The sequence below is a fragment of the Diprion similis genome, chromosome 10 (genome assembly GCF_021155765.1).
Source record: "Diprion similis isolate iyDipSimi1 chromosome 10, iyDipSimi1.1, whole genome shotgun sequence".
Lineage (NCBI taxonomy): Eukaryota > Metazoa > Arthropoda > Insecta > Hymenoptera > Diprionidae > Diprion > Diprion similis.
The window spans coordinates 13,259,136-13,277,672 of record NC_060114.1 but is presented as its reverse complement, the minus strand read 5'-3'; the positions used below and the strand labels follow the sequence as shown (position 1 = coordinate 13,277,672).

At 39.3% G+C, this 18,537-nt stretch overlaps 2 protein-coding genes across 3 annotated transcripts; one reads left to right on the top strand and one right to left on the bottom strand.

The window, feature by feature from the left end:
• The first annotated feature begins 6,852 nt into the window (after positions 1-6,852).
• Positions 6,853-12,090, top strand: LOC124411502 (DNA replication factor Cdt1). The gene is made up of 6 exons (XM_046890644.1): positions 6,853-7,823; positions 8,094-8,349; positions 8,516-8,852; positions 9,040-9,222; positions 9,937-10,190; positions 10,338-12,090. The coding sequence occupies exons 1-6, from the start codon at positions 6,988-6,990 to the stop codon at positions 10,704-10,706; spliced, it is 2,235 nt and encodes a 744-aa protein (XP_046746600.1). The 5' UTR covers positions 6,853-6,987; the 3' UTR covers positions 10,707-12,090.
• Positions 12,091-13,593: 1,503 nt separating this feature from the next.
• LOC124411509 (divergent protein kinase domain 1C) lies at positions 13,594-18,059 on the bottom strand. Of its 2 annotated transcripts, none has more exons than XM_046890658.1 (5): positions 17,462-18,059; positions 15,880-16,040; positions 14,585-14,983; positions 14,189-14,473; positions 13,594-13,997 (listed from the first exon to the last, which is right to left on the bottom strand). In XM_046890658.1, the coding sequence occupies exons 1-5, from the start codon at positions 17,609-17,611 to the stop codon at positions 13,763-13,765; spliced, it is 1,230 nt and encodes a 409-aa protein (XP_046746614.1). In that variant the 5' UTR covers positions 17,612-18,059; the 3' UTR covers positions 13,594-13,762. The 2 variants fall into 2 exon arrangements, with proteins under 2 accessions (XP_046746614.1, XP_046746613.1); XM_046890657.1 differs by having other exon boundaries at positions 13,594-13,993; positions 14,185-14,473; positions 17,462-18,053.
• Positions 18,060-18,537: the final 478 nt, after the last annotated feature.

Below are 18,537 nucleotides of genomic sequence, written 5' to 3'. Positions count from 1 at the left end.
AAAAGTTACAGCCGAAAAACTGGAAATTTTCATCGTCGTTTCTCTGCCGTTGGTCCTACGGTCTTTTTCATGTGTTTTCTGAGTTCCTGGTGGTCCAATTACTCCAAAAAGGGTCATACTAATTGATTCTGAGACGAAAAATTTTCGGCTCCAAAAATGACCAAAAAAGTAAGGCTAACCCCTTTGCGTTTTTGACGAAAATTTCGACGACTTTGAAAAGTGCTGCGATCAATTCTGTATGGCTCTATTCCGACGTAATTTTGCGAGGGAAATCGACTGAGCGCAGTCCCAATACGCTGCGAGCAACGGATCAAAAGTTACAGCCGAAAAACTGGAAATTTTCATCGTCGTTTCTCTGCCGTTGGTCCTACGGTCTTTTTCATGTGTTTTCTGAGTTCCTGGTGGTCCAATTACTCCAAAAAGGGTCATACTAATTGATTCTGAGACGAAAAATTTTCGGCTCCAAAAATGACCAAAAAAGTAAGGCTAACCCCTTTGCGTTTTTGACGAAAATTTCGACGACTTTGAAAAGTGCTGCGATCAATTCTGTATGGCTCTATTCCGACGTAATTTTGCGAGGGAAATCGACTGAGCGCAGTCCCAATACGCTGCGAGCAACGGATCAAAAGTTACAGCCAAAAAACTGGAAATTTTCAGCGTCGTTTCTCTGCCGTTGGTCCTACGGTCTTTTTCATGTGTTTTCTGAGTTCCTGGTGGTCCAATTACTCCGGAAAGGGTCATACTAATTGATTCTGAGACGAAAAATTTTTAGCTCCAAGAATGACCAAAAAAGTAAGGCTAACCCCTTTGCATTTTTGACGAAAATTTCGACGACTTTGAAAAGTGCTGCGATCAATTCTGTATGGCACTATTCCGACGTGATTTTGCGAGAGAAATCGATTGAGCGCAGTCCCAATACGCTGCGAGCAACGGATCAAAAGTTACAGCCGAAAAACTGGAAATTTTCAGCGTCGTTTCTCTGCCGTTGGTCCTACGGTCTTTTTCATGTGTTTTCTGAGTTCCTGGTGGTCCAATTACTCCAAAAAGGGTCATACTAATCGATTCTGAGACGAAAAATTTTCGGCTCCGAAAATGACCAAAAAAGTAAGGCTAACCCCTTTGAATTTTTGACGAAAATTTCGACGACTTTGAAAAGTGCTGCGATCAATTCTGTATGGCACTATTCCGACGTAATTTTGCGAGAGAAATCGATTGAGCGCAGTCCCAATACGCTGCGAGCAACGGATCAAAAGTTACAGCCGAAAAACTGGAAATTTTCATCGTCGTTTCTCTGCCGTTGGTCCTACGGTCTTTTTCATGTGTTTTCTGAGTTCCTGGTGGTCCAATTACTCCAAAAAGGGTCATACTAATTGATTCTGAGACGAAAAATTTTCGGCTCCAAAAATGACCAAAAAAGTAAGGCTAACCCCTTTGCGTTTTTGACGAAAATTTCGACGACTTTGAAAAGTGCTGCGATCAATTCTGTATGGCTCTATTCCGACGTAATTTTGCGAGGGAAATCGACTGAGCGCAGTCCCAATACGCTGCGAGCAACGGATCAAAAGTTACAGCCGAAAAACTGGAAATTTTCATCGTCGTTTCTCTGCCGTTGGTCCTACGGTCTTTTTCATGTGTTTTCTGAGTTCCTGGTGGTCCAATTACTCCAAAAAGGGTCATACTAATCGATTCTGAGACGAAAAATTTTCGGCTCCGAAAATGACCAAAAAAGTAAGGCTAACCCCTTTGAATTTTTGACGAAAATTTCGACGACTTTGAAAAGTGCTGCGATCAATTCTGTATGGCACTATTCCGACGTAATTTTGCGAGAGAAATCGATTGAGCGCAGTCCCAATACGCTGCGAGCAACGGATCAAAAGTTACAGCCGAAAAACTGGAAATTTTCATCGTCGTTTCTCTGCCGTTGGTCCTACGGTCTTTTTCATGTGTTTTCTGAGTTCCTGGTGGTCCAATTACTCCAAAAAGGGTCATACTAATTGATTCTGAGACGAAAAATTTTCGGCTCCAAAAATGACCAAAAAAGTAAGGCTAACCCCTTTGCGTTTTTGACGAAAATTTCGACGACTTTGAAAAGTGCTGCGATCAATTCTGTATGGCACTATTCCGACGTAATTTTGCGAGAGAAATCGATTGAGCGCAGTCCCAATACGCTGCGAGCAGCGGATCAAAAGTTACAGCCGAAAAACTGGAAATTTTCAGCGTCGTTTCTCTGCCGTTGGTCCTACGGTCTTTTTCATGTGTTTTCTGAGTTCCTGGTGGTCCAATTACTCCAAAAAGGGTCATACTAATCGATTCTGAGACGAAAAATTTTCGGCTCCGAAAATGACCAAAAAAGTAAGGCTAACCCCTTTGAATTTTTGACGAAAATTTCGACGACTTTGAAAAGTGCTGCGATCAATTCTGTATGGCACTATTCCGACGTAATTTTGCGAGAGAAATCGATTGAGCGCAGTCCCAATACGCTGCCAGCAACGGATCAAAAGTTACAGCCGAAAAACTGGAAATTTTCAGCGTCGTTTCTCTGCCGTTGGTCCTACGGTCTTTTTCATGTGTTTTCTGAGTTCCTGGTGGTCCAATTACTCCAGAAAGGGTCATACTAATTGATTCTGAGACGAAAAATTTTCGGCTCCGAAAATGACCAAAAAAGTAAGGCTAACCCCTTTGCATTTTTGACGAAAATTTCGACGACTTTGAAAAGTGCTGCGATCAATTCTGTATGGCACTATTCCGACGTAATTTTGCGAGAGAAATCGACTGAGCGCAGTCCCAATACGCTGCGAGCAACGGATCAAAAGTTACAGCCGAAAAACTGGAAATTTTCATCGTCGTTTCTCTGCCGTTGGTCCTACGGTCTTTTTCATGTGTTTTCTGAGTTCCTGGTGGTCCAATTACTCCAAAAAGGGTCATACTAATTGATTCTGAGACGAAAAATTTTCGGCTCCAAAAATGACCAAAAAAGTAAGGCTAACCCCTTTGCGTTTTTGACGAAAATTTCGACGACTTTGAAAAGTGCTGCGATCAATTCTGTATGGCACTATTCCGACGTAATTTTGCGAGAGAAATCGATTGAGCGCAGTCCCAATACGCTGCGAGCAGCGGATCAAAAGTTACAGCCGAAAAACTGGAAATTTTCAGCGTCGTTTCTCTGCCGTTGGTCCTACGGTCTTTTTCATGTGTTTTCTGAGTTCCTGGTGGTCCAATTACTCCAAAAAGGGTCATACTAATCGATTCTGAGACGAAAAATTTTCGGCTCCGAAAATGACCAAAAAAGTAAGGCTAACCCCTTTGAATTTTTGACGAAAATTTCGACGACTTTGAAAAGTGCTGCGATCAATTCTGTATGGCACTATTCCGACGTAATTTTGCGAGAGAAATCGATTGAGCGCAGTCCCAATACGCTGCCAGCAACGGATCAAAAGTTACAGCCGAAAAACTGGAAATTTTCAGCGTCGTTTCTCTGCCGTTGGTCCTACGGTCTTTTTCATGTGTTTTCTGAGTTCCTGGTGGTCCAATTACTCCAGAAAGGGTCATACTAATTGATTCTGAGACGAAAAATTTTCGGCTCCGAAAATGACCAAAAAAGTAAGGCTAACCCCTTTGCATTTTTGACGAAAATTTCGACGACTTTGAAAAGTGCTGCGATCAATTCTGTATGGCACTATTCCGACGTAATTTTGCGAGAGAAATCGACTGAGCGCAGTCCCAATACGCTGCGAGGAACGGATCGAAAGTTACAGCCAAAAAACTAGAAATTTTCATCGTCGTTTCTCTGCCGTTGGTCCTACGGTCTTTTTCATGTGTTTTCTGAGTTCCTGGTGGTCCAATTACTCCAAAAAGGGTCATACTAATCGATTCTGAGACGAAAAATTTTCGGCTCCGAAAATGACCAAAAAAGTAAGGCTAACCCCTTTGAATTTTTGACGAAAATTTCGACGACTTTGAAAAGTGCTGCGATCAATTCTGTATGGCACTATTCCGACGTAATTTTGCGAGAGAAATCGACTGAGCGCAGTCCCAATACGCTGCGAGCAACGGATCAAAAGTTACAGCCGAAAAACTGGAAATTTTCATCGTCGTTTCTCTGCCGTTGGTCCTACGGTCTTTTTCATGTGTTTTCTGAGTTCCTGGTGGTCCAATTACTCCAAAAAGGGTCATACTAATCGATTCTGAGACGAAAAATTTTCGGCTCCGAAAATGACCAAAAAAGTAAGGCTAACCCCTTTGAATTTTTGACGAAAATTTCGACGACTTTGAAAAGTGCTGCGATCAATTCTGTATGGCACTATACCGACGTAATTTTGCGAGAGAAATCGATTGAGCGCAGTCCCAATACGCTGCGAGCAACGGATCAAAAGTTACAGCCGAAAAACTGGAAATTTTTAGCGTCGTTTCTCTGCCGTTGGTCCTACGGTCTTTTTTTATGTAATTTCTGAGTTCCTGGTGGTCCAATTACTCCGGAAAGGGTCATACTAATTGATTCTGAGACGAAAAATTTTTGGCTTAAAAAATGACCAAAAAAGTAAGGCTAACCCCTTTGCATTTTTGACGAAAATTTCGACGACTTTGAAAAGTGCTGCGATCAATTCTGTATGGCACTATACCGACGTAATTTTGCGAGAGAAATCGATTGAGCGCAGTCCCAATACGCTGCGAGCAACGAATTAAACCTCACGTTCGGAATATACATAACTTGCACAGAGGATTTGAAGAGATGGAGGAGAAAAATCATAAAATCATTGCTTGAACGTTTCAGTCTCAGTTTATTTAATATGCCTTAGTCCCAGTACAAGTTTTCAAGGGTCAGTGTAACCTATTTCACATAATTTCCGAATAATTTAATTAGAGTATGTTATACTCATACATCATACGACTAAAGATATCTTATACCTAAAATTGTCATCATGCTTATTGTAGTATAATACTAATCAATATGATACGTATAATAAATTCAATTGTATGGGAATTTGAAAAGAAATACTTTGAACGAACGTTACATGAGAAATCTGACTACTGTGTAAAGAATAAAAACTGGCATACACATTGTATTTAGTAGTATATGACCAAGGTTGAATGAGATAGTTGTCATTGTAGTTTGTAATCGTAGTTTAAGTTTCGACCATAGTACAGGTGTAATCAATCCCTGTATGTATAATATCGCATAATATTGATTGACGTGTGTAATATTGTATCGTAACTATTTAACGGAACATGGAATAAAAGGCATAAGACCCACATAAATTTTTCTTTATTCACTTCCTATCTCCTATGCTGTTGGTCCCACTCTTTTTGATGCCTTTTCGGCATTCCTCAGGCTCCAGGTAGTCCAGAGAGAGCCGTTTGAATCCATCCTCAGACAAAAAGATTGCGTAACGCGCGATAAGGAATTTTGTTCCAAAAGATTTTTGCTTAAAAAAAAAGGCAGGTCAACTTGTTAGAATTTTCTCGATCGAAATTTGCCAAATTCGAAGAAGGTCTTATCAATTCTTAGATACAGTATCTCGACGTATAAATTTGTGAGAAGAATTGATTTTGCACAGTCCGACTATATCATCACCTATTTTACCTCGTCACTTCACTTCGTTCATTGTTTCATACATGCAATGAACAATCTTAGGTTTTTAAATTCTTTGAAAGAAAATTAGGTCCATTGCTTCAACCTTGTGGGTGTCGACTCGTAGCATTTTGCTGTTGTGTCGATACCCATTTTCAAGAGCGACATAATGTAAAACGTTGGCTGAGAAAAAGCGTTGGAAAAGGACTTCGCTCCGCGAGCAAGTACCGGCCGTAAAGGGAGTGAAATGCCGAGACTAAATTGTACTATTCTGTTATGCCGACTCAATTCAGTATCGGAATCTCATAAGACAGGTGGGTAAGTGCAAAGCTACAGAATAGCCCCTGGAGGAAATGTGTTCTAGCCCAGGACTGAAAATTTATGTATCTTTAGTCAATGCCAAGAATGATGATTTCTAAATGTTTCTGAACTGAATAATCACGTCAGGAAAATGGTTAATCACAATTGTACTTGAATCGTTGACTGCATATATGTATATCCTCAGTCAACGCTTGCATCTCACAAATTTGAAAATATTGTGTTTAAAAATCTGAAAAGGATTCCTGTGGTGGAAAGAATTCGTCGCGTGTAATAGTAATGGCAAGACTCTGCTTTTTTCCTCAGATTCTTTCAATTAACTTTTTTGACGTGATAACGTCTTATAAATCGATGATCGCCGGCTGCACTCACTAAAAAGCATAATGACTCATAGTAACGTTCCGCCTGATCCGAGCGTGCAAGCGAGAGCGCGGAACAAGCGATAGAGAGGCACGATCGGCCTAAGCGTTCGACTTGTGATGCATCTATCTCTCTTCCACTCCATCGGTCGATGCGTCCGAGTAGAAGAGAGACAGCGGCAGCACACACCTATACGTAAACTGTTTTGTTAGCTGTCACAAAGTGAATTTAAGTGAAAAGTTATGTGGTTTCCATTGTTTTTCTCATCAATGTTTTCTTATGACGTTATCACGTAAGATTATCGTCCGTAAATCGACTTTACAGACAACCCTTTTTTCTATCTCATGTTCTCATGTATATGATATGTATATAGAGATACTCTGAGTTCATACAATAGGATTATTCTCAAGAATTCTACACATCTAATACGGTTTTTTGTAATTTCTTAAGTGAAACAAGTTTTACCGGAAGCAGTGTGGCGTTTATTGCGGAGGAAAATTGAACTTCTGCCCCTCATTCGTGTGTGCCCCATCTAGAGTTGCTGTTTATTTACGCGCCAAAAGTGGCTAAAGACGCGGGCTTTCGGAGTTAACGATGGAGTGAGACAACGGCGACCGTCCGAAGTGCATAAGTCCAACAGTACTGGTCATTAGCGAAAAAGAATATACCTTTTGAGACAGCCGGAAAATTGGCGCCTGCCAGGTAACCGTAACGCCGAGAACTGTTAGAATTGGTTGAAAATGTCGCAGCAGTACGTTGACGCTTATTTCAACACCCGAAAACGGACAGCTGCCGAAGACGTTAGGAGCAGGACAAAAGTCCTGATCCTCGACGATGATCAGGCTACGAACGTGGTGAGCAATCTGGACGACTGTAATGTCGATGAGGCAAAAAACCTCGGCTCGTTAGCCTCTCCGGCCCTCCAGGACGACGATTCTAACCCCAAAATGAGTCCGAAGATCATTTTCGCGAACGCGGACACCAAGCAGTCCGAGGGCTGCGAGATTCGCACCAGTGTTGTTCGCCCAAATCGCATTGTACGAAACATTCAGTTTGATTCGGTGAAGGCTGGAAGCACCAAGAGTCCGAGATCCAGTTCGCGAAACCGTGGCGGTCCTCGTTCCAAAAAAACATCAACCCAGGAAGGCCAGTCGGACATCCGCGACACCTTTTTGAAGCTGAGCAAAGACGGAGGCGAAACCAAACCAAAGAGCAATGTTGTCTTCGAGAAGAAGGGCCTTCTCAGTCCGACCAAAAAGGGACCTTCGACGCCTCAAAAAACTCCTCAACATTCCGCTATACAGAAGGTCACCAACACCAAGGCTTACGAGGCAGCCGAAGAACAACCGGCGGCTGGATCCGTGACTCCTAAAAAATTATCCACAATGGACGTCTTGGCACAGAAGGAACTCAGTCTTGGAGAAATTAAAAACCGAATTAACCGGTCATCTAGACTTGCAGAGCTCAAAGCTTCCATTGCCAAGATCAACAAGTGTGCTGCAAAGCTTGATGCGATTCAGGCTAAAAAACCTCAAATCCGGAAGTTTGAGAATATTGAAGTAGAGGTTCCTGTTAGGTATGTCAAATGTTACTTCCTTCAGTCCCATCAAACCCTTCATTATAAAATCATGCAGTTGCGCTTTGATCTCATCTTTGGATTATCTATTTTTTTAAATTTTCCACACCCTTACAAAAAGATAAATGGGGTTTTCCATGCAACTTTGATCAAGTCTAGGCAAACAAACGAGTGTCCACACTCGGGCAAAGCGAAATGAAAAACTCCTTATATGTTTTAGAAAGTATCAGTCTGGTGATGAAATGTTAATTTAATTTTTTTTGTTCAAAGTCCGCAAAAAGCGATGATGTCTCCAAAGAAGAACGTCTTAACCCCGACGAAAAACATTGAGCTCCCAAAGAACGCTAGCCCTCAAAAGCGACTATTGTTCACTCCTAAAGAGAATTCGTGCAGTCCTAGTAAAAGCAGCCCTACTAAGCAAGCTGCCTATCAAAAATACCAATCCTTGGTTGAATCTGGAACACCGGCTCTGGTGCTGCCTTACAATTATCGCCTTTTGGCCGAAGCCTTTAGATGTGTTGATACCGTACGTAAACTGATCAAATCAAATCCTTGCGTACTAATTATTTCCATTTTTGTTTTCCATCGTTTTTCTAGTGAGATCTTATGCTTTTATAAAATCTCGATAGCAGCATGCCTAGATGTTAAAATCTTATTGTCAATGGTTATGAAAGAGACGTCCTATTTTACAGGTTGCTTCATTGCTGTTCAATCGAAAAGAAATTATAACATTCAAGAAGCTGAAACCAGCAGTACAGGAATTACTGAGGCGCAATTTTACGATGGATCATTTGGCGCAGATTAAAACCGTGTATCCAAATGCCTTTGTGTTTAATCAGGAGAAGTTACACAACTTTGGTTCTTCCTCTAAGCAGGACAAGTACGAACTTGTTATAACACCCATGGTTGAACCAAAGAATGGGAGAAACACACCAGATGCCGATAATGTTCTCAAGTCTGCCTCAGAAATGAGCATGTGCCCAACGGTCTTACTGCAACGTCGAAGAATCTTCTACAATACGCTTTTAGGTGAAAATCTAATTCAGTATTACAAACTCAATCATGCAGATAAGAAAATTCTTCCAAAATTTAGTGAATCTGTACCTGGTTGTGTTTGCGAACTATGAAGAATTACTTCTTGTGTATCAAGTTTTGATTTACATTCCATTATGTTTTGTGCTTTTCATCCTTAAACAGCTTAGTGCTATTTTTACAGATCTAGTCAAGGATCGTCATGAGAAATATCTTCTGTCTTTGAAGCCTCCAATGGTTATTCCAAAGGAGAAGTTAACCAGATGGCATCCAGAATTTGATGTGGAAAGCTGCGCTGCTATTGAAAAATCCGAATTGCCGCAACCTCCTAACATTGAGAAATTTACAACTGCCAAAGACGTGCTTCGTAAGTTCACAAACACTTCTATCATATGTATTGAATTCTGACTTGTTGTGGCAGTAATTATCGGTTACAGCATATTTGTTGGTATTTTCTGAAATTATCAAAGGCATTGAATAATTTCAAAGATTTCTGTAAGCTGCATAATAATATGTAATATTAATTTGCAGTCTCATTTTTTACGTCAACCAGTGTCACAATTGCTGACCATCAGCATAAATATTGACACAATTGAACGCTCGGCAATTATTTGTAAATCCAGACAAAAGACCTGTGACAATTTGCGATTAAAATTGTTTTTAATGTTTGACCTCAATTTTGCAATATTTCAATCTAGATCACGTGCATCAGCAGATACCTTTACACAATGCAATTATCGAATGAATATAGAATCGTTACATCAATAAAAGCATCAGGCACATTGCTTTCAGCTGCTAACTATTATCCAGAACTTTCGTCATCACTCATTCAATCGTTCAATTACTTATTCGTTACCTGTAAAAGATCCTGATAAGATGCTTAAAGTACATACCAAAATTTCACCCCTTGTAGACGGCTTCAAGTTGTGCTTACCTAGACACCAGACATTGGAAAGAATCAGTAAGCTAGTAACTTGGAACGAAGAAATTTAGCAATTGACTGAACCAAAGTGGAGGCTTTTACTACGTTTAATTATTTCAATATTCCATTAGAACTAAAAGCGGATTTTTGTGTTTACAGAAAAAGCCAAGGACATGTTCAACTGCAACACGCGTATGGAAAAGGCTCTGCAGAGGTTGGCAGAGGCCAAAATGACATCCAGATCCGGTTCGCCCAGCTCCACCCTGAATGTCGATGCATCAACTCAGATTAACGATCAAGAAATGAGGAAAGTTGACATTTCTATTGTCGATACACCACCTGCTACTCCTACTACACAGAACAGTTACCTTAGCGCAGCTTTCAAGGGTATTCCAAAAGCGCTTCTTGAAAAGGTATGTCAAGTTTTGCGAATGAAGAATACTTGATTTATCGAATTACCACGAAATTTGTGAAAATATATATTGTTTGCGTTAGTTTAAGTCATGATTCTTATTTTCTTCAAGCTGAACTTAAAATTCTTTATCTTGTGTGTCACTCAGGTTCGCGCGAAGCAGGCAGCTAAGGCATTGGAATCAATGACGAGAACGTCGAACGCGGACAAAGAGGCAACTCAATATTCGCGGTTGCCAGAGCTGTCCAGAATTCTGCGGAATATTTTTGTCGCCGAAAAGAAGGGTGTTTTACCCATGGAATTTGTTATCAAGAAGCTCGATAATTCTTACCGGGCAAAATTGACCCCCAACGAGCTGGAGAATCTTATCAAACTAATGTGCCAGCTCCTTCCTGTTTGGGCAAGTATTCAAAAGGTGCAAAAAATTAATTATCTGAAATTGACCAGAGATATCGACGTCAACAAAGTTGTTAGAAGATTTGAAATAATGGCCAACAATAAAGTGAACGCTTCTTAACAGTGGTAAAAATTGCTATTTTAATAGAAATATAATCGACTTGAATAGGGAATTTGAATATAATCATTGTTCAGTGTACAACAGCTTCAGCTGTGCAATATGAAGAATGGAGAAGCTCATTTATCATACCAAATCGGTTCAATGACTTGAAGACTTACGGAACAGATTTTTTCATGCGGGATTTGCGATTTACACACAGAAGTTAGATTTAATTTTTAAAAAACCTTTGACTTACCTTTTTCCATTCACGTTTCATACTGTTTTCTTTTACCCATGTTCAGGCGCAATAGATGCCCAACAAGTGATTCTGAGATAAGTCTGGGATACATTTCTTACTCGCTTTTGAAAAATCTCATAGTTTTGTCAAATATTCTCTCATGATTGGTAATTTACGAATGCTCACCTTATCGCTTATACAATGTTTGTCAATTTTGGGACGATATTTTATTAATCCATGTCAGAGTACAAATTATCTTCTCTCCGTCTAGATAGCAGTCATGATCTAGCATTCGCTATTTCTTCTTCTTCATGCGACTGATGATTCCAGTTCACATTCCACATATTCACTCTTTGTTTGTGTTATATGATTGCCAATAATAATCTTTTCGTTCTTTCCTTGAGTTCGAATCCATTTGAGTGCCTGAATAATTATCCTGCCTGATGCATCATTTTAAAATGACGATTGGTATTGCATTTTTTCGTGTATTGTTTACACACATTTTGATTATTCACATTATTCAAAAAGAAGGAGAATGGTGTATTTGTCCGATTCGCTATTTGATATTTCTAGACACATGTCAAATTTGTCTATCTTTACTTATAGTTTATTTTTATACTGAGTTAAGAAGTAGTATTACACCTGAGTTCAGAATTACTTCGACTGTGGCATTGATAACTCGAGTAACTTGTATGTACCTATGTTTAATATTAGATCTCTACCGAAAAATTGCAAATTAAAGACTGCGATTATCCAAATAAAGAATCATTAGTTACGAGGATTGATATGAAATCCAGTAATAAGATATAAGCGAGGAAAATAAAACTTCAAAAATTAGTTATAGTTTTCACTACCACAAGATTGTTTTTCGGTATTGTACGTCGCGTTAGAAGATGCGTCTTCCTATATACTATATACTACCTATATAATAAGCAATAGTATTCGTATTTAATACGTGATGTGATGTATGAATTTGTCTTTACTTAAAATTTTTTGCATCGTCCAAATTCGATTGATTATGATCACGCGATTACGCGGAAAGACCTGCACAATTAATTTCTAGAAATTTTCTGGGCGCATGTAAATCGAGGTTAGTTATATCTAAATATTTATATGTATACCATTATTGAAGCAATTATGTCTTCGGCTTGAACTGAATTTTTTCTGCACAAATAAAATATCCCTTTACGAAGATTTGGAAAATTTTTCTATGACGGACATTTTTTTTCCATCATCCCTTCCATTTATACTGTAGAATTGATGTAAGCAAAAATAATACCACAACAAGAAATGCTGATAATACCTATTTAATATTTTTGATGCTGGTTAATAACGTTATACAAATCTATTTCTATTATAGTCTTAAGCATTAGATTACATGATTAGGCGTCAATATGAGATTTTTTATCTATCGAGCCATATTCTTGGGCTGTTTTCTGATTTCACACACAATTTAAAGATCCGTTAGCTTTCTTTCTCTCCGCGAAAAATATTTCATAAACTATAAATGTGTACCTATATTTACATACATTATTTTTATTTTCGAGAGAACTACCACGTCTCAATAAATTGTGGAAAATCGACTCATGGAGTAACGAAATAGGCACGCGTCATGTGGAATGGAGAACCCTGCATGTATTGATTTTTTTTCGTCTATCGCGTGCACCAGGCTAATGGAAATTTCATGCAATAATACCCGTGCCAAAATATAATTCTAAGGAAGACGAATATTACATAGTTTCTTCCTGCCTGATCGTAACTAAGAATAAGCGTAATTATAAAATTTATTCTAGTATAATAATTAGTCAACGTTTCAATTTCCTAGAGCATCTTTGGTTTCGTGACTATATTTAACGTGTGTAACAAGACTATTAATTTCTGTAGGAACTTCAAAGTTATCGAGATCCCGGAGATATCTTCAAGTTCTATCCTAGACAATACACGAAGAGTAGAATAATATCTATTGACTTGCTATCGATAATGCGGGTCTTTGCTTACTTTCAAGAGATCGTTTTAAAAAAATTATGAACATTCGTGAATCTATGTACATTAGGGTGTTTTAGAAAATAATAATTTACGATTTTCCACCATGACACCACCTAAAAAATTTGTTTAGGTTAAAAGAAAGATTCTGTGAAAAAAAGAGCGTTCTAAGTTTCGTAGAAGATCGCGGTTATTTGATTTTTTACGTTTATTTACAAATTTTTGTGAATTTGCGAAGAAGTTGCATTTCAATTATTATTTTTTGCTTCACATTTATATTTAATCAAAAGATCACGATTCATAACACAACAATACATCAACTGGAAATCTTATTTTCCTAAATTGAAAATTCATATTGATTTATAACTATCTTATGAGATTGAATCAATAATGGAAAAGTCCTCAGATCCACTTCTCAAACACCAACTGAAGACTTAATATTACAAGTGTGGGTTTTCTTTGCGACGCAAATTGATATTGTGACTGAATTAAGCAATAAAAAAAAATTACCTATTCACGATACTTCATAAATTTGAAAAAATGTATAAAAGAAAAAAATCGCGATCTTTCACATAACTTAGCACGCTCATATTTTAACAGAATCTTTCTTTTAGATTAGACAAACTTTTTATGGAGTGCCGTGATGGAAAATGGTAAATTATTTTTTCCTAAAACACCGTAATTTACATACATGCTGAAAATTCCGTCTCATTCGAACATGCGCGTTTGACGCACTGGTTTATTTCTTGCCAACTGACACGTTACCTCTAAGCACTGCGAGCTTTCTCGTTGATGACGACAACATTCTCCATCATCAAATGTTCAAATCATGTTTAGAAGACCCAAGTCGATTTGATCACTCCGGAGTGTTGAACTGTTGTTCCATTTCGCTCAACATGTTGTACAGTCTTGATTTCAAACCATCCGGTACAGCGGCCCTCGGTAAATTTGTCACATCACCGGCTGGATTCGCACATTGCCTCAACATCACCGCTAAAGTGCTTGTTGTGTGCTGAGACATTAACAGGCCTGGGATTATTATTGTCCCGGACAATGTCCAGCCGAGAAAGATCTTCTCGCATATTATCTGAGAAGAAAATTATCCAAATGCAATTAGTTTGTGAGATTAGTAATTACTTAATCTAGTTTGATAGTCAGTATAGCCAGTGTTTTATTAATTACGGTTAGGGTAATCCACAGTGGTTGGAATGAGAGTCGAATGAAAGGGGATTTTTTCAAAGATCGCAAAATGGTCAGAAAGCTTAGAGGCCCGAATACCTGAAGGTTGTTGTTTACTACCGGAGACTCGCACTTGTGTTTCGACGAACAAAATGATCTGCAATCAAAGAAGTCACAGTCCTCGTGTCTCTCGCAGGATCGTCCGTCAGCCAAGAGGCGAGTAAGTGCCGTTCTGGAAAATACCGCGTCCAGGTCAAGGAACTTCAATCTTTGACCCCCGGGAGGCAGTCCAAAGTGGTTGATCTTCACGTCGCAGAGATGAAAAGGCTCTACGAAATTCGAGTCGAATTCCTCGAGGAGGTCGAGGATCATCACGGCCAGCTTCAACCTTCGACAACGGGAGACTGAACTTAATTTCTAGAATATTTTAACTCAAAAACCAAATATCCAATTTGATTTGGGTTTGTTTTTTATTTTATTATATAAATTGAAGATGAACCTCTTTGCCCACTCTGGTTTCGAATCCGAGAGAGCAAGAACTCCGGTCGGCGTTTGGATAGGCTTGACGTATTCGACTGCGAAAAAGGTACCGCAGGTTCCGATCAGCTGTGGAAACACGTCCCTGTCTTCGTAGATGATCGACAGGATGTACTCGTTCTCCTGAAGGAGTGGCCAGACATTCTCCATTTCCAGATTGCGTCGGGTCGGGTTGGTCTCGACGTGGTGTCGTCGCAAGCGGCTTAAACGTTTTAGCTGCTCGTCGGTGATCGTCAGGTTCAAATTGTTCGTTATCAGGTCTCTAATCATGTCCGCGAACTCTTCCTCGGAAGGGAAATGCTTGATACCATCGGTGTCCGTCCAGAAAAGGGACTCCGATTGATCGGAATTCGATTGTATCCTGTGGCAAATTCAAGACACGTGATTTTTTGTCACTGGTGACTTCTGGCACAACGATAACGTATAAATGTAGCATGAAAATTATCATCATGCAGACATAGACATAGGCGAAACATAGACGTATATTGTAACCAGTTTGAAGTCGCTGTAACGCAAAATCCAATAATTTCAGACAAGAAATGCAATACTTTCCATTTCTTATCCCAACGGTTAATCCTAGCATGACTTAAAAGGAACATCAGTTTGGTGTCCCCCTCTGATTTTGTTGAGACCCATGTATGTTGTAGAACATTGAAAACTAAGAGACACGTATTTTTTTTTATCTGCGGAAAAACGGTTTACAGGGGGCGAAAACGACCCACAAAGATGAAGATTCAACGCGCTTCATGTATTTGATTGAAACCAACACTGAAATGTTTTTTTAATGAATAGGAAAACACATCAGCGTTAGTTTCATTCAAATCCATCAAGCGAATCAAGAAATCATCTCGTTGGGTGCTCATCTTTGGGTGCCGTTTTCACCCCTCTAACATACATGAGTCTCAACGAAAACAGAGGGGGACACCAAACTGATGTTCCTAATTGTTAGTTTGCAATTGTTGCGTGTTCCAATTTAGCATTAGTGGCAAGAGAGTTCCAAGAATAAGTATCTTTTTAAGAAACACAAGACACAACACACATCTACCAGAGCCAACAACTTGGATTGACTCGTATTGAAACTAACGAACACTATGAGAAATGATGAAATTTACTAACTCCAGTATCACTTTCCGTTTAATATTGCGTTGCGATTTATTTAAGTAAATTGCTCAAAACTTTCAACAGGAAAAAGTTGAGCACATGCCCAAGTTGTGCAATCTGCAGAATCAGAATGATGTATGAGACTTAGGTCTTTACCTGGAAGCCTTAAAGACCAGCCTTGTGGTCTCCCAATGCGCGGAGAAGACGGCTTCCTTCCCGGCGTGCAGCGTCTCGCAAGCCAGAGAGTGAATTCTTTTCTCAGAACATAGGGGACCACACAATATTCCTGCTGCAGTCCCAGAGCTGTGCGAGGAGCACTGCAAATTTTTTATAGCATCCTGTTAGTTCGAGTAATTTGCAATATAATATACTCAACTATGATTTATATGTTACAATGTATTATCAGAAATGATCGCATTTCCAGCCGTGCAGAGATGAATAACAATTCAATCCCATTGGCACTCTCAAAGAGAGATCAAAAACGTTGGTCTAACATTGAATAATTCCATACTCAACCAATAATAAAATTTTGCGCAGACCAGTGTATTCGATCGTTTAAAAAGTTGATATTACAAATGACTTAATCAAAGAGCCCGCTTTCCCGGTTCTATGGCTTTCAATTTTTCTGTTCGAACGTGTCATGTGCTATGTCGTTAAAATTATTCCACAGAAAAATATATTTGATGCAGAGATTGTTGTTTTCGGATCTACGGGATGCATAAAGAATGTTTGTAAACATTTATTCACGATTGGAAATGTATGAACTTATACAATTTTAGAATTGGATTTCATAGGTAGGAAAAAATTCTTGCATACTTTAAGTACTCAGAAATTTCGCATAATCACACATCGCATAACGTATCTCTTATCTAAGCGCAAAATAATGCCGGCGCTGCACGCGATAATATCGAGCCACATTGAAGCTGATGATATTCTGCTCGAATACTTCCGTACTTTGAAGTTCTTATGCGACGGGTATCAAGTTCAAAAATTTTCAACACTTCAAAAGATACGAATTTTTAATGCAACGAATAACTATTTCTTTTTGAAGCATACAAAAATATACAAAATATACGACAATTGATACAGTGAATTAGCTGTATTAGACACTGGACTGAATTGTTCTCCTATTTGAACTGAAGAATCAATGCCTTCGAAAGTACCGTGTGGTTTTGTCATTGCTGATACCATTGGCTGCAACTCTTCTGACGTCATACCCATGATCAATCCGCGCGCGTTTCAAACGAACTAGAATTTATTCAAATTTCGCGGAAATCGTGAAACGTTCTTCGTCAGTTTTTTCCGCTGACCATGAATAATTGATGTACTGACTGTAATCAGAGATAAGGTCCTTGAACATATATAAGTCTGTGAACGAGAATGTACCGTATAAGGTCAAGTGTGGTCCATGTTTGAGATAATAAAAACGCAACGAATTAACGAGTAGAACAGGTGTCTGCAGCCCATTAATTTAGGTTGTAGTAGTGACAATAACAACAATGAGTATCCGTCGGGGGCGTACAGATGAACGCAGGAAAAAAGGAAGAGCGCGTGCGCGTTTCTTGGGTGTGTGCAGTCATCACGTGACAGTCTCAGTTGTCAAGTCACACACTTGCCACACGCGTTGCGCATCGTTGCAGAGTGTATCGGGGGTGGCATACATCATATACTTATAGTATATTATATATAAATGCTGTATTTAAAATTATGTAATCATATCAATGTCAAATATACTTACGACTCTGGATACGTGGCTCCAGGCCTCTAAATTCGTGCACATTATCCCCCAGTGGATAAGCAAGTAGACGATGGATGCCAGTACGAGAAATGCTGCTACAGAAACGAGTTTGTAGTGGATTATGAAACCCGGTAACCGTTTGATGTTCATCTTTGTTGTATTTGTGATGTGTGTCTTCTTTTATTCTTTGATAATTTTCCACCGTTGCCAATTAAGCTGCTAACTCTTTCTTTTTGTCTCATGAAACATGCTCCAACATCCTCGAGGATCATCAGCCGCTCTGATTTTCTTGCCAGGAATCCACCGCATGGTAATTTCGGCCTTTGCTCATCCTGTTCATTGTGACTAGTTTCAAAGTGTTTTCACGCGCTTTACTCGAAGAATGTTAGCATTCATCTGCAGCTTGATTTTTTCCTCCAGCTGCCGCACTCGCCGCGAGCGCCTCTCATGGATTAATCACAGTACATAATTCCATTTAAAATCTTGGACAACGCGGCAGATGGAGCCGCCGGTGTTCGTATCGAGCGTCTGTATCCGCCTGCGACTGCAGCCACAAGCACCTTCAAGTAGGTACGGCTGCCTACTGTAGGGCTACACCGACCTGCCTAGAAATCAAATCACTGTCGGTAATGCAGGGTGCGAGATTATCGATCTTGCAGTTTTTGAAAGCAGCACAGCGGCCAATTAGTGAAAAGGCATTTTTCGTATTCAGAATTTGTAATATGATTTTTGATAATCAACACCAGCCCAGGGCAAGAGTGTAACAACATAAAAGTATTTATTCATCCTATTTATTCATGGAAATTCAATGGAATAAAAATTTAGTGACAGATTTATTAATGCAAGAATTTGGTTAACTGATAATTTCCAATCAAGCGCCAATTAATTCAAATCGTTACAGAACATGATGGAGTGTAGGTGACAATATAAAATCTTTGAAACGTTGAAGTAACTCGATATCAGGTACGAGATTTAACAAGTCAGGTGGGATGAAAAATTGGATAGGTTTCAAAGTGTATTTTGATCCTAGACGTCAATATTTCGCATTTTTACGCATTTCAACAGGCGGACGCGAA

Coding starts and splice junctions, on each gene's coding strand:
- LOC124411502 (XM_046890644.1), top strand. CDS start 6,988: ATGTCGCAGCAGTACGTTGACGCTTATTTCAACACCCGAAAACGGACA. Junction 8,853..9,039: donor CTTCTACAATACGCTTTTAG/GTGAAAATCTAA, acceptor CTATTTTTACAG/ATCTAGTCAAGGATCGTCAT. Junction 9,223..9,936: donor AACTGCCAAAGACGTGCTTC/GTAAGTTCACAA, acceptor TTGTGTTTACAG/AAAAAGCCAAGGACATGTTC.
- LOC124411509 (XM_046890658.1), bottom strand. CDS start 17,611: ATGAACATCAAACGGTTACCGGGTTTCATAATCCACTACAAACTCGTT. Junction 14,984..15,879: donor CTGGTCTTTAAGGCTTCCAG/GTAAAGACCTAA, acceptor AATTTGCCACAG/GATACAATCGAATTCCGATC. Junction 14,474..14,584: donor AAACCAGAGTGGGCAAAGAG/GTTCATCTTCAA, acceptor CCGTTGTCGAAG/GTTGAAGCTGGCCGTGATGA.